This window comes from Hordeum vulgare, chromosome 4H (genome assembly GCF_904849725.1).
Source record: "Hordeum vulgare subsp. vulgare chromosome 4H, MorexV3_pseudomolecules_assembly, whole genome shotgun sequence".
Classification (NCBI taxonomy): domain Eukaryota; kingdom Viridiplantae; phylum Streptophyta; class Magnoliopsida; order Poales; family Poaceae; genus Hordeum; species Hordeum vulgare.
Window position 1 is genome coordinate 43,169,474 of NC_058521.1, and position 16,199 is coordinate 43,185,672.

Below are 16,199 nucleotides of genomic sequence, written 5' to 3' on the forward strand. Positions count from 1 at the left end.
ATTTTGATTGTATGGTCAAATTGCTATAAACCTACATCGCAATTTTTTTGCTATAAACCTAAATAGATCTGACAAAGAGCGAAGGGCGAAGGGTACCAAAAATTTGAGGTCTACGTTTGGATGGCCTCATTACGGTCGAATGTCCGCAATCATTTGATGATGTTCGTTCCATGATACATGTTGAATTTGGAGATTCCCTAAGTTGGCTTCCAGTGGTTGAAATCGAAAACAACGACACATGAATATTGTTCTCCAAGTGCTTCATCCGGTCCTTTTGACTTTGCACATAAGAATTGTTTGTAATCAAATTATGTACAATTTGACCATATTTGTATGAAGAAATATTAACGTCTACAATACCTAAGTTATAGTACAATATAAAATTAAATGCATGACACATCTATTGATATTGATTTCTTAATGTGAATATTGATATATATTTTACTATAAAGTTAGTCAAACTCTATGGAGTTTGATTTCAAACAAATCTTATATGCAGATTAAAAAAGAAGTGAAGGGAGTACAAGTGTTGAAGGTACCTTCTTCATGGTGGGCATCCAATACTTTGGTTGCCGGTGTTTTCAAATAAGATTCATTTTTAATATATTTTGACAACTTTTGAAAAAAGAGTTAAGTTTCAATGTTTGAAGCTTAGTACGCTGGAGCAATAAAAATCAATTATTTTGTGTCAAACTAACGGCAGGACTTGGCCGGTGCGCCCTACGTGCCCGGCAAATTTCGGTATATCTTGTATCATATCAACCTGTCAAGGAAGTGCTTGTTGTCTTAAAAGCCAACTTACGAACAGGAGAGGAGAGAGGCACAAGATGTAGAGCTACACACATACGAACAAGAGAGAAGAGAAGAATTATTCTGGTACCAGCCATCTTTCCAACGAACAGGGATTACAAAAGCCAGTTCAATAAGTACGTAGCAGAATGAACCGCTAGAAACCACATGCAAGCGCAGTGAAGTGCAGCGGTGCTATGTGAGTAGCCACCACCACCAACCCGTACATGTGTGCGCGCCCACTTTGAGCACGGGTCGGGAAGCAAAAGGCCTAGCCCGCCTTTGAACCAAATCAGGATTTTCAAGGGCAATGGACCATGGTACTTGATTTGCAACTTGCAACAACAGCACCGGCCACCACCACCACCACCACCACCATTCTACATCCTCCATGATCCACACGAGAGATACTTATTCTCTACTCCTACACCAGCCAGCCTTCTGCCGCCGCCGCTGTAGCTTCCGCTTCCCGGGAAGTGGAATCCGACGTGCAACTTTGCTGCCAGCCAAGCTTTCCATCCGATCCTGCGCCGCTTTATGCTCTCCTCTCCGTAGGAAAGCTCGGGCCTCATCAAGTTCGCCACCTTGATTATTTTTTGTTCTTTTTCTTCTTCTTCTTCTTGTCTCCACTCGATGGCACGCGGGAATCAAACCAATCCAATCCGGCCGCACTGCCAATGACCGCTTGTTTGGCAGTGCGCCGATCAAAGAACTAAAAAATCTAGAGAAATGGGAAAAGAAACCGAGGGTGAAAATGGCCGGAGCTGCAGGTGCTGCAACGACCGACTAATGAAGCTCTGGCCGCGCGGCTGGACACCTAGGGAAAAACAAGCGTGTCGTGGCGGCGGGCTTGGATCACCGGTGGACGGCCGGCAGCTCCAGCCTCACCCTCTTGTTGTTGTTCATCGCCGCCGCGACGGAGAAGGAGGCTGCGTCCAGGCGTGCGTATGTACTGTCGCCGTCGCTCCGGTCGGACGCCGGTCTCTTGGCCGTCTTGCTCGGCGACGATGGATCCCTCAGCATCATGGTGTAGCAGGCATATACATCCTCCTGTGCACAACAACATCGGCCGTCAGGCAAACTGCAAGTCACTGGAAGACGAGGTGTGTATGAGTATGGTGGACGAGCAAGTCACCTTCTCGAGGAGGCAGGTCGGGGAGAGGCTGTTGATCTTGGATTCCAGGGGCTCTCTCGTGAGCACGCCGTGGGTTGCTGCCAAGACGGCGACGGCGGCCACGGTGGACGGCCGGTAGTCGAGCACGCTCGCCACTGCAAGAACAGAGCACGGTCAGTTGATAGAAGCAGAGCACGGTCCATGGATAGATGTGGTTGTCAAGTAACTAACCTTCGGCGGCGGAGAAGATGAGGGCTGCGGCCTTGACCGCGATGAGGCCGCCGCCACCGCCGCGGCCGGCGCCGTTGAATCGCCGGAGCCTGGAGGAGAGGCAAGGGAGGTAGTCGAAGGGCGTGACCGCACCCATCCTCCAGTCGAGCGTGGAGAGCACGAGCACCTCCATGCGGCGGATGGAGTCGCAGCTGAAATCATAGTCGTCGTCGGCGCGGAACTCCGACAGCGCCGGCGCCTGGCACTCATCCATCTTCGCCGCCAGCGACACGCACGCGATGGCCAACAGCCGCGCCGCCCACGGCATCACCGACCTCTGCACGCACGCACGCACACGCACCAAAAAAATCAGCGACCATTCCCCGCGTCGTTCAAGAAACAGAGGAAGCTAGGAGGGGATCAATGGATGCCGATCGTGTACGTACGTCGACGCATCGCCGGAGGGAGAAGCGGTCAAAGTAGGCAATCGCCACGTACGCCGTGCGGTGGCAGAACCCGAAGTGCCCGCGCGTCTGCAATGGCGCCGGCGAGATGTCAGGGGCTCTGTTCCATCAACCAAGAAACCAATGGATGCAGATATATGGACGCGTCTGTAGGATCGTTCACCTCAAGGATCCACCTGACGGTGTCGCGCCGCGCGCACTGGAACCAGTCCTCGGAGGCCATGGAAGGCGACGGATCGGCGGAGTAGAAGCTGCTCTCCTTGGACACGAGGTGGTCCATGTACCCCTCCTCGTCTTCCTCCCCGTCGTTGTCGTCGCCGGCACTGTACATCAGCAGCAGCTTGCCGCCGTCCTCGTCGGCGAAGCCGTCGCCGAGGAGGTCGGCGCCGTCCTCCTGGCACATGAGGGAGAAGCAGCACCCGGCGGCGTAGTCCTCGGCTTCCATTGTCGATCCGTTCCGTGCTTCCGTTATGTACACTCCGCCGGACGGTAGCACTGGTGGGATTGTCAAAGTACCATGAGTGTTCGGATCGGGACGGGGTAAGGCCGCCGGAGCTGGCAGTGGAGGAGAGGTGGGAGTGGAGGAGGGGGGGAGGAGAAGCCAGGGCGAGGTGGCCGCGGCTCAAGTGGTCAAGCCGATGCCCTCTATTTAAGTTGCTCTAGCAGCGTCGCCTCACTGGCTCACTGCACTGCGGCACGCACGACGCTCTTCTGAATTTTCTTTCTCTTTTCAATGACCATAGGCCTTCTTGCTTGGTCAAGATGCATCCATCAAGATTCGAGCAAATTCATACTGTCACCTTGATTACGCTACACTTTCCCGGTAGGTGCTGATTCATTTTGGTGTGCAAATCTTCTTCCTTCTAAAAGAACTAGCACAAAGACCCGTGGGTTGCAATGTGGCACACAAATTTTAATTGTTTTAAAGTGGTTCGACATTTCATAAAAGTACATAAGACCATATGTTACCGCCGATACAAAATAAATAAACGTGTGCTTACAAAACTGAAAAATATTTCATCAATCAAATAGGTTCTATTCTTCGGTGATTCAAATGAATGGTGTCAAAGATACACATCAACATTGTCAACTATAAAATTTGCAAATAATGCCAGCTCAGTAGTCATGTGACATGTTCCCAATTGTAATAGAGAAGATTCTATTTTAACTTGTTACACAAAATTTACATTTTTTTATAGACGAAGTATTTCCTATAGATAAATCTAATAATGAGAAATTTTAGCACGGTGCAATGGTTCATATTTTTTAATATAAGACAAAGGATATGAAAGAGAAAACGATGACCATACTAAGGCTACGGAGAAAGTCATGGAAAGCACATCATACAATTATATGAAACACCACACCTTTAGACATTTCCAAATATGCTACGATCCATTCCGTGATCCAAACGCGACGATCTTGAGGGATGAAGAAGCACTCTGTATTATATATGAATATTACGCTCTACCAAAATAAATATGACTCAATACCCCCCAACACATGAGAGCCCTCTATTTTTATATTATAGTATAGTGATCCACCATGTTTCGATCTATTTTTTTCCCACCCTAGTTAATGATGGCCGCGGTGTTCATGTGATCATATTTTGTTGTTTGATGTCCACTTATCTTTTGTTGAAATGCATGGACAGTATTTTACTTAGCGAACATTTTTTGAATCGATGAACTTTTTTGAAATTGGAGAACGGATTTGAAATTCATGATTTTTTAGTTTATGTGAACATTTTTTTTAATTCCATAGGTATTTTCTTCAAACTCACAAATATGTTTTTAATACATGATCATTTTCCAAATTATGAACGTATTATATTTGCTAAATATATTTTTGAAAATCATGAATTCTTTTGTAATATGCGAACAATTTTTAAAATCATCAACATTTTTTGAATCCATGAACATTTTATGATTTCTCAAAGCCTTTTTTGAATTCTAGAAGAGTTTGTGATTTCATGATTTTTTTTCAAATTTCGCAACTTTTAAAATTTGGATTTCTGGAAAATTCCGATTTAGTTTATAAAGGAAAAATCAAATTGAAATAATAATATATGGGCTTGCCCATGAACACGGACAAAGGAGGTGCATGGTTGCTGCTAATAAAAAGAGAAAAGGAGAGGAAAAGTGTTAGTAAGGGGATCGAACCTAGTTCTCTCACGTACAGGAAAGGTGCCCCAACGAGTACGCCTAACCATGGTCAAGGTAGATCAGGGTCTGAGTCTTTAAGAACGGTACCGGACATCGACTTTGACACACAAAAAAATTAAATCGTTTTCTTCACTTATGGATGGCATAGTGGGTAATTTAGATCAACTTCGGGGTACTTTTTATGACGTATGACCAGAAGCACTGTTTGCTTTATTATTAGGTAGCGATGTAAAAAATATGGTACGTCATTAACTCTTGAAAAAAAAGTTTGGTATGTAAATTGAGTCCCTTTTAATTCCGTTTAAGCCCACTTATCAGTCTAACATTTAGATAAAGTTTTTTCAAAAAAAAATGAACCGAGCTAACTAAATGGGCCTTGCCAAGCTGTTTATTGTGCCATTTGCATTCTTAGATTTAGTGTTGTAAAACCGGACTCGCTACAAAAATTAAAACCTGATTCCCGAGGACCTCGATCCAATGCAAAAATGGATTGGGACACAGCGACCCTCTTTTCCTTTTTTTTCTTTATCATTATTGCGGATGTTTTCCAACGAATGATTATCGAGGCTTGTTATCACTCTTTATCCAAAGAGGGGAGTCCAACGAACGTTTGTGACAACAACATGGCAGTGCCTTATGTTTATCACAAGCCTTATGTTAACGAAGGTTGTTCGGAGTGTTGGATGAGATCTCAGACATGACGAGGAGCTTCAGAATGGTTCATAGGTAAAGATTGATATATGGGAAGTTGGTATTCGAGTTCCGGAAGAGTTCCAGAAGGTTGCCGATTTTGTGATGGAGGTTTTGAAAGAGTTCAGGGGGTGCACCTGTCCCGGAGGGCCCCATGGGCTATGAGAGGTGGCGCACCAGCCCGTGGTGGGTTGGCCGCCACTCTCACCTAAGGCCCATGCGTCCAAGGAGGAGGGTTGGCCGAGAGGTGGCCGCCACCCCTTCTTCCTTGGAGGCCAAGGCACCTGGTGGTCGCTGCCCCACCTAGGGAAAACCCTAGGGCGTCGACCTCCTCCTACCTCCCTCCTATATATACTAGAGGAGAGAGAGGGTAGCTGCACCAGAAATAGTCGCGACGCTGCCCTCCTCTCTCTCTCTCTCTCTCTCTCGTAGTTCCTCTCTCCCATTTCTGTCACGACACCGCTTGGCGAAGCCGTGCCGAGATAGCTCCTCCACCACCGTCACCACACCGTCGTGCTGTCAGGAACTCAAGCTACTTCTTCACTATCGCTCGCTGGATCGAGGAGGTGAATGCGTCATCGAGTTGTACTTGTGTTGAACGTGGAGGTGTCATCCGTTCGACACTTGATCGGGATGTTCGTGATTGGATTGCGGGATGTATCATGATTGAATCGCGAAGACGTTAGACTACATCAATCGCATGCCTTAATGCTTCCGCTTAGCGATCTACAAGGGTATGTAGATGCATTCCCCCTTTCATAGTTGTTGATCTCCATAGATTGGTCTTGGTGAGCGGATGAATTTTTTTGTTTCCCATGCGACATTCCCCAACGGTGGCATCATGACCTAGGTCTATATGTACATAACATGCACGAGTAGAACACAAAGTGTTTGTGGTCGTTGATATTCAGATTGCTTCCTTCCTTATTCTTATTTCGATTAGGCAGTATTATGGTATGAAGTGGACTGGACCAACCATACTCCTCCACGTACGAGAGACCGGTTCCATCGACTCACATGCAACTTGTCGCATAAAGATGGTTGGCAAGTGTCTTGTATCTCCCACTTTAGTTGAATCGAATTTGACAGAGGCGGTCCTTGTAGAAGGTTAAATAGCAACTTTAATATCACCATTGTGTCTATGCATAGGTAAGAACAGTTCTTGCTAGTCACCCTTAGCAGCCACGTAAAACATGCAACAACAAAGTAGAGGACGTCTAACTTATTTTTGCAGGGTATGTTTGTTGGAAATATGCCCTAGTGGCAATAATAAATTGGTTATTATTATATTTCCTTGTTCATGATAATCATTTATTATCCATGCTAGAACTATATTGATTGGAAACTCAAATACATGTGTGGATACATAGACAACACACTGTCCCTAGTGAGCCTCTAGTTGACTAGCTCGTTGATCAAAGATAGTCAAGGTTTCCTGGTCATAGACAACTATTGTCACTTGATAACGGGATCACATCATTAGGAGAATGATGTGATGGACAAGACCCAAACTATAAACGTAGCATATGATCGTGTCAGTTTATTGCTACTTTTGTCTGTATGTCAATGTATATGTTCCTATGACCATGGGATCATGCAACTCTCGGACACCGGAGGAATACCTTGTATGTATCAAATGTCCCAACGTTACTGGGTGACTATAAAGGTGCTCTACAGGTATCTCCGAAGGTGTTTGTTGGGTTGGCATGGATCAAGACTGGGATTTGTCACTCCGTGTGACGGAGAGGTATCTCGGGGACCACTCGGTAATAAAACATCACAACAAGCCTTGCATGCAATGTGACTAAGGAGTTAGCCACGAGATCTTGTATTACGGAACGAGTAAAGAGACTTGCCAGAAATGAGATTGAACTAGGTATGGAGATACCGACGATCGAATCTCGGGCAAGTAACATACCGAAGGACAAAGGGAACAACATACATGATTAACTGAATCCTTGACTTAGAGGATCAACCGATAGAGATCTTCATAGAATATGTAGGAGCCAATATGGGCATCCAGGTCCCGCTATTGGTTATTGACCGGGGAGTGTCTCAGGTCATGTCTGCATAGTTCTCGAACCCGCAGGGTCTACACACTTAAGGTTCAGTGACGTTTCGGTATAGTTGAGTTATAGGTGTTGGTGACCGAAGGTTGTTCGGAGTCCCAGATGAGATCCTCGACGTCATGAGGAGCTCCAAAATGGTCCGGAGGTAAAGATTGATATACAGGAAGTCCTGTTTTGGTCGCCGAAAAGGTTTCGGGCTCATCGGTAGTGTACCCGGGAGTGCGGGGAGGGTGCGAGGGAACCACCGGGAGGAGTGTGATGACGCAAGAGGCTTATGGGCTATCGGAGGAGGTGGACCAGACCCTAATGGGCTGTACAAAGCCTCTCTCAAAAGCCCATGCGACTAGGAGTGGAGATAAAAGGCAAAAGTTCTTTAAAAGGAAAGGAAGGAGGAGTCCTCCCAAAGTAGTCCACCTCCCTTGTGGGAAGGTGGACTCTTCCTTTAGGGTTCGACCGACCCCTTATCCTTGGAGTAGGGTCCAAGGCTGCCTCCTCTCCCCTCCTCCTATATATACTAGAGGTATTGAGGGTTTTTGGATAACATAGAAATCATCTACGGTGCCTCTCTCTTTAGATCTGTTTCTCCTCTAGTCTAGTTCGGGAGTGCTTAGGCGAAGCCGTGGTGGATTAGTTTACCACCACCACGTCGTCGTGCTGGAGAACTCATCTACCTCTCTGCCCTGATACATCCATTTTGCATCATGCTTTCATGTTGATATTTATTGCTTTTTGGGCTGTTATTTCACTTCACGGTACAATACTTATGCCTTTTCTCTCTTATTTTGCAAGGTTTACATGAAGAGGGAGAATGCCAGCAGATGGAATTCTGGCCTGAAAAAGGAGCAAGTTTGAGATGCCTGTCCTGCGCAACTCCAAAAGCCGTGAAAATCAACGTGGATTTTTTGGGAATATACAAAAAATACTGGGCCGAAGAAGTGCCAGAGGAGCGCAACCAGGGGGCCACAAGCCTCGTAGGCGCGACCACCCCCTGGCCGCGCCTAGGGGGCTTGTGGGCTCCCTCCTAGCCCACTGGCTCCCCTCTTCTTCTATATGAAGGGTTTCGTTTTGAAAAAATAAGGAGGAGGCTTTTCGGAGGATTCGCCGCCGCCACGAGGCGGAACTTGAGCAGAACCAATCTAGAGCTCCGGCAGGACAATCCTGCCAGGGAAACTTCCCTCCCGGAGGGGGAAATCGTCGCCATCGTCATCACCAACACTCCTCTCATCGGAGGGGACTCGTCACCATCAACATCTTCATCAACACCATCTGATCTCCAAACCCTAGTTCATCACTTGTAACCAATCTCCGTCTCGCGGCTCCGATTGGTACTTGTAAGATTGCTAGTAGTGTTAATTACTCTTTGTAGTTGATGCTAGTTTGATTACTTGGTGGAAGAGTTGTTTTTCACATCCTTGATGCTACTCATTACCTCTCTGGTCATGAATATGATTATGCTTTGTGAGTAGTTACTTTTGTTCCTGAGGACTTGGGATAATTCATGCTATAAGTAGTCAGGTGAATTTGGTATTCGTTCGATATTTTGATGTGTTGTATGTTGTTTTTACTCTGGTGGTGTTATCTGAACGTCGACTACATAACACTTCAGCATTATTTGGGCCTATAGGAAGGCATTGGGAAGTATTAAGTAGATGATGGGTTGCTAGAGTGATAGAAGCTTAAACTCTATTTTATGCGTTGCTTTGTAAGGGGCTGATTTGGATCCACTAGTTTAATGCTATGGTTAGACTTTGTCTTAATTCTTCTTTCGTAGTTGCGGATGCTTGCGAGAGGGGTAAATAATAAGTGGGATGCTTGTCCAAGTAAGGGCAGTACCCAAGCGCCGGTCCACCCACATATCAAACTATCAAAGTAACGAATGCGAATCATATGAACATGATGAAAACTAGCATGAAAGAAATTCCCGTGTGTCCTCGGGAGCGTTTTTCCTCATATAAGACTTTGTCCAGGCTTGTCCCTTGCTACAAAAGGGATTGGGCCACTTTGCTTCACCGTTGTTACTTGTTGCTTGCTACGAATCATCTCACCACACAACTACTTGTTACGGATAATTTCAGTGCTTGCAGATATTACCTTGCTGAAAACCACTTGTCAGATCCTTTTTCTCCTTGTTGGGTTCGACACTCTTACTTATCGAAAGGACTACAATAGATCCCCTATACTTGTGAGTCATCAAGACTCTTTTCTGGCGCCGTTGTCGGGGAGTCAAGCGCCTTTGGTAAGTGGAACTTGGTAAGGAAACATTCATATAGTGTGCTGAAATTTATTGTCACTTGTCACTATGGAAACTAATCCTTTGAGGGGCTTGTTCGGGGTATCTTCACGTCGAACGGAAGCACAACGAGTTTCTCCTCAACCTGCTGCACCTACTGAAAATAATTTCTTTGAATTTCCTTCGGGTATGCTGGCTAATCCTTTTACAGGAGATGGAACATCACATCCAGACTTGCATCTAATCTATGTAGATGAAGTTTGTGGTTTATTTAAGCTTGCAGGTTTGCCCGAGGATAAGGTAAATAAGAAGGTCTTTCCCTTATCTTTGAGGGATAAGGCGTTGACATGGCATAGGCTATGTGATGATACTCGATCATGGAACTACAATCGGTTGAAATTGGAATTTCATCAAAAGTTTTATCCTATGCATCTAGTACATCGTGATCGGAATTATATTTATAATCTTTGGCCTCGTGACAGAGAAAGCATCGCTCAAGCTTGGGGGAGGCTTAAATCAATGTTATATTCATGCCCCAACCACGAGCTCTCGAGAGAAATTATCATTCAGAACTTCTATGCTCGGCTTTCTCATGATGATCGCACCATGCTTGACACTTCTTATACCGGTTCTTTTATGAAGAGATATATTGACTTCAAATGGAATTTATTGGAGATAATTAAACGCAACTCTGAAGATTGGGAGCTTGATGAAGGTAAGGAGTCAGGTATGAATTTCAAGTTTTATTGCATTAAATCCTTTGTTGAAACAAATACTTTTTGTGATTTTAGCGCTAAGTATGGACTTGACTGTGAGATAGTAGCTTCATTGTGTGAATCATTTGCTGCTCATATTGATCTGCCCAAAGAGAAGTGTTTTAAATATCATCCTCCTTTAGAAGTGAATGTAGTTAAACCCAATCCAGTTGAAGAGAAAGTCATTGCCTATAATGATCCTATTGTTCCCAGTGCTTACATTGAGAAACCACCTTTCCCTGTTAGGATAAAGGATCATTCTAAAGCTTCAACTGTGATACGTAGAAGCTACATTAGAAAACTTACACCCCCTGAGCAAATTAGAGTTGAACCTAGCATTGCTATTATCAAAGATCTCCTATCCGATGATGTTGAGGGACATAATATTCACTTCTGTGAAGATGCTGCTAGAATTGCTAAACCTCACGCTAGAGATAAACATAGGCCTGTTGTTGGCACGCCTGTTGTTTATGTTAAGATAGGAGATCATTGCTATCATGGTTTATGTGACACGGGTGCTAGTGTTAGTGCAATACCTCAATCCTTATATGATGAAATCAAAGACGAGATTGCACCTGTTGAGATAGAACCTATTGATGTCACTATTCAGCTTGCCAATAGAGATACTATCTGCCCTGTGGGAATTTTTAGGGATGTTGAAGTCTTGTGTGGTAAAACAAAGTATCCTGCTGATTTCCTCGTTCTTGCTACCAGCCAAGATAGCTTTTGTCCCATCATATTTGGCAGACCTTTTCTCAATACTGTCAATGCTCATATTGACAGTGAGAAGCAAACTGTCACTGTTGGCTTTGAAGGTGTGTCACATGAGTTCAGTTTCTCCAAGTTTGGTAGACAACCTCATGAAAAAGAGTTGCCTAGTAAGGATGAAACTATTGCCTTAGCTTCTATTGCCGTGCCTCCTACTGATCCCTTAGAGCAATACTTGCTTGAGCATGAAAATGATATGCAGATGGATGAAAGGGATGAGATAGATAGAGTTGTCCTAGAACAATATCCTATCCTTAAGAATAATTTGCCTGTTGAACTTCTTGGGGATCCACCCCCACCAAAAGGTGATCCTGTGTTCGAGCTTAAACAGTTGCGTGATACTCTTAAGTATGCTTATCTTGATGAAAAAGAGATATATCCTGTTATTATTAGTGCTAGCCTCTCAGAGCATGAAGAGAAGAAGTTACTAAAAACTCTGAGAAAGCACCGTGCTGCTATTGGATATACTCTTGAAGATCTTAAGGGCATTAGTCCCACTCTATGCCAGCACAAGATTAAAACTGATCCTGATTCCAAACCACTTGCTGATCATCAAAGGAGATTAAATCCTAAGATGAAAGAAGTAGTGAGAAAAGAAATACTAAAGCTCATGGAAGCAGGTGTCATCTATCCTGTTGCTCATAGTGATTGGGTGAGTCTGGTGCATTGCGTCCCTAAGAAGGGAGGCATTACCGTTGTCCCTAATGATAAGGATGAATTGATCCCACAGAGGATTATTACTGGCTATAGGATGGTGATCGATTTTAGGAAATTGAATAAAGCCACTAGGAAAGATCATTACCCTTTGTCTTTTATCGACCAAATGCTAGAAAGACTGTCTAAACACACACACTTCTGCTTTCTAGACGGTTATTCTAGTTCCTCCCAAATACGAGTTGCACAATCTGATCAGGAGAAAACCACTTTCACCTGCCCTTTCGGTACCTTTGCTTATAGATGTATGCCTTTTGGCTTATGTAATGCACCTACCACCTTTCAAAGATGTATGATGGCTATATTCTCTGACTTTTGTGAAAAGATTGTTGAGGTTTTCATGGATGACTTCTCGGTTTAAGGGTCTTCCTTTGATGATTGTCTCAGCAACCTCCATCGAGTCTTGCAGAGATGTAAAGACACCAATCTTGTCTTGAATTGGGAGAAGTGCCACTTTATGGTTAATGAAGGCATCGTCTTAGGACATAAAATTTCTGAAAGAGGTATTGAAGTCGATAAGGCTAAAGTTGATGCGATCGAGAAAATGCCATACCCCACAGATATCAAAGGTATAAGAAGTTTCCTTGGTCATGCTGGTTTATATCGGAGGTTTATTAAAGACTTCTCTAAGATTTCTAGGCCTCTTACCAATCTCTTGCAAAAGGATATTCCTTTTGTTTTTGACGATGATTGTGAGGAAGCCTTCGAAATACTTAAGATGGCTTTGATAACTGCACCTATTGTTCAACCACCTGATTGAAACTTACCTTTTGAAATCATGTGTGATGCTAGTGATTATGCTGTTGGAGCTGTCCTAGGGCAAAGAGTTGATAAGAAGTTGAATGTTATTCACTATGCTAGTAAAACTCTAGACAGTGCCCAAAGAAACTAAGCTACTACGGAGAAGGAATTTTTAGCAGTCGTGTTTGCATGTGAAAAGTTCAGGTCTTACATAGTTGATTCCAAAGTCACTATTCACGCTGATCACGCTGCTATTAAGTACCTCATGGAGAAGAAAGACGCTAAACCTAAACTTATCAGATGGGTTCTCTTGCTACAAGAATTTGATTTGCAGGTTGTCGACATGAAGGGTGCTGATAACCCCGTAGCAGATAACTTGTCTAGGTTAGAGAACGTTCTTGATGACCCACAACCTATTGATGATAGCTTTCCCAATGAGCAATTGAATGTCATCAATACTTCACGTAGTGCACCGTGGTATGCTGATTATGCAAACTATATCGTTGCCAAATATATACCACCTAGTTTCACATACCAGCAAAAGAAGAAATTCTTCTTTGACTTGAGACATTACTTCTGGGATGATCCTCACCTTTATACGGAAGGAGTAGATGGTGTTATTAGATGTTGTGTACCTGAACATGAATAGGGACAGATCCTACAGAAGTGTCACTCCAGGCCTACGGAGGACACCATGCGGGAGATAGAACTGCACACAAGGTATTGCAATCAGGTTTCTATTGGCCCACTCTCTTCAAGGATGCCCGTAAGTTTGTCTTGTCTTGTGACGAATGCCAAAGAATAGGTAATATCGGTAAACGTCAGGAAATGCCTATGAACTATTCACTTGTCATTCAACCATTTGATGTTTGGAGCTTTGATTATATGGGACCTTTTCCAAAATCCAACGGGTATACTCATATCCTAGCTGTTGTTGATTACGTCACTAAGTGGGTAGAAGCTATCCCCACTAGTAGTGCTGATCACAACACTTCTATCAGGATGCTTAAAGAAGTTATTTTCCCTAGATTTGGAGTCCCTAGATATCTGATGACCGAGGGTGGTTCACATTTCATTCATGGTGCTTTCCATAAAACGGTTGCTAAGTACGATGTCAACCATAGAATTGCGTCCCCCAATCACCCTCAGTCTAGTGGTCAAGTAGAGTTAAGCAACAGAGAATTTAAACTAACTCTGCAAAATACTGTCAACAGGTCTAGAAAGAATTGGTCTAAGAAGCTCGATGATGCACTGTGGGCTTATAGAACTGCCTATAAGAATCCCATGGGCATGTCTCCGTACAAAATGGTATACGGTAAAGCATGTCATTTACCTCTTGAGCTAGAGCATAAAGCTTATTGGGCAATCAAAGAGCTCAACTTTGATTTCAAACTTGCTGGTGAGAAGAGGTTATTTGACATTAGCTCGCTTGATGAATGGAGAGCTCAGACATATGAAAATGCCAAGTTGTTCAAAGAAAAGGTTAAGAGGTAGCATGATAAGAGGATACAAAAGCATGAGTTCAATGTAGGTGATTATGTCTTGCTATATAATTCTCGTTTAAGATTTTTTGCAGGCAAGCTTCTCTCTAAATAGGAAGGTCCCTATATTGTTGAGGAAGTATATCCTTCCGGTGCTATCAAGATCAACAACACGGAAGGTAATTGTCCGAGAGTTGTAAATGGGCAGAGAATCAAGCATTATATCTCACGTACTCCCATAAATGTTGAAACCAATATCATCAATACCATAACTCCGGAAGAATACCTAAGGGATATTTATCAGCCTGTTTCAGACTCCGAAAACGAAGAGGTATGTGATTCGGTAAGAAAACATACTCCAAAACTTTTCCGGTAGGAATTTTTCTCCGTTTTGGAATATTTGAAAAAATAGAAAAATTGGAAGTAGTCCGGAAAGCGCGCGAGGAGGCGACAAGCCTGCCAGGCGCGAGCCCACCCCCTGGTCGTGCCTGGGGGGGCTTGTGGCCACCTCGTGTGCCTCCCGGACTCCGTTTTCGTGCGGAGTACTCCTTCTGGTCGAAAAAATCATTATATATTCTCCCGAAAGGTCTGACCCTCGTATCACGCAAATTTCCTCTGTTTTCGTTTCGAGCCTGTTTTCTGCCGCAGATTTAGGGCAAGATGTCTTCTCAAGTTTCAGAGGGGGAGAGCTATGTGGCAGATTACCTTGCTAACCCCAAGGTCTGTGGGGACTTGGATCTTTATGGCTGGACCACTGATGAGGAAGAAGATTATGATCCCAAGGGGAAGGAACAAACAAGTTCCGATGAGGAGGAGACTCCTCTACCTCAACTTGTACACACGCATGTGGAGTTCAAGAAGTCGAGCCTCCCTGACTCAAGGAAGAAGCCTAAGACTTTGTTTATCCCTTCTCGTTTCTTGCAGGAGAGTAAGCAGGAATTATGCCAAAGGGTGTTGAAGCTTGAAGAGGAAAATGATGATGTGAGGGAGCAGAATTTTATGCTCAGGTGGAAATTAAACAAGCTCAAGACCTCTGCAACAACTCCACCACCATCACCTCCAAAGGAAGACAACTAAGCATGGGTATGGGCAATCCCCTTGGCTTGTGCCAAGCTTGGGGGAGTTGCCCCGATATCGTATCACCATCACATCTTTTGCCTTTACCTTTGTTTTAGTTTGTTCCTTTTCAGTTTTCTTTTTCTCTAGTAGATTAAAAGTCTTAGTGTTTTAGTCTTGAATTTTGGTTTGTGTCACCCCTGATGTATTCGAGCTCGTGAGCCATATAATAAAGAGTGTCTTTTTTGAGGGCTTTGCCTCTTGCCATGATCAAAAGAGTGAGAAAATAACAAAAGTATGAAAGATCATGTAATGATCTTATGGGAAGTGATGGCTTCACATATAAAAAGAATGTTGATTGAAACTTGTCGAGGGTAGACAAACGTAGACCTTGGTCATTGTTGCAATTAATAGGAAGTGATAAAGAAGGAGAGGTGCACATATAAATATATCATCTTTGACACCATCTATGATTGTGAACACTCACTACACTATTGCATGCTTAGAAGTATATGTTGGACAAGGAAGACAACATAATGAATTGTTTTTGCTTGGTTCCGAACAATGTTATATGACTAGAGACCCCTTAGCATGTGACGATTACTTCCACCTCATATTAGCCAAAACCTCCCGCACTAAGTAGGGATACTACTTGTGCATCCACAAACCTTCAACCCAGTTTTGCCATGAGAGTCCACCATACCTACCTATGGATTGAATAAGATCCTTCAAGTAAGTTGTAATTGGTGCAAGCAATAAAAATTGCTCCCTAATATGTATGATCTATTAGTGTGTGGAAAATAAGCTTTGTACGAACCTGTGACGAGGAAGGCATAAAAGCGAAAGACTACATAATAAAGTTCTTTATCACAAGAGGCAATATAAAGTGACGTTCGTCCACACTAAGAGGACACACATCCAAACCTCAAAAGTGCATGACAACCTCTGCTTCC

General features: G+C 43.9%; 1 protein-coding gene across 1 annotated transcript; it reads right to left on the reverse strand.

Moving 5' to 3' along the window:
- Positions 1-868: 868 nt before the first annotated feature.
- Positions 869-3,211, reverse strand: LOC123451148 (cyclin-D5-1-like). Its single transcript, XM_045128153.1, has 5 exons — positions 2,741-3,211; positions 2,560-2,646; positions 2,135-2,450; positions 1,925-2,058; positions 869-1,839 (listed from the first exon to the last, which is right to left on the reverse strand). Exons 1-5 carry the CDS (start codon positions 3,020-3,022, stop codon positions 1,645-1,647), a joined length of 1,014 nt encoding a protein of 337 aa, XP_044984088.1. The 5' UTR covers positions 3,023-3,211; the 3' UTR covers positions 869-1,644.
- Between the last annotated feature and the right edge of the window lie 12,988 nt (positions 3,212-16,199).

Excerpts from the sequence above, each read along its gene's own strand:
- LOC123451148 (XM_045128153.1), bottom strand. The coding sequence starts at position 3,022 with ATGGAAGCCGAGGACTACGCCGCCGGGTGCTGCTTCTCCCTCATGTGC. Across the intron at positions 2,451-2,559 it reads CCCTCCGGCGATGCGTCGAC|AGGTCGGTGATGCCGTGGGC; the intron begins GTACGTACACGA and ends GCGTGCGTGCAG. Across the intron at positions 1,840-1,924 it reads CGACCTGCCTCCTCGAGAAG|GAGGATGTATATGCCTGCTA; the intron begins GTGACTTGCTCG and ends TGTTGTGCACAG.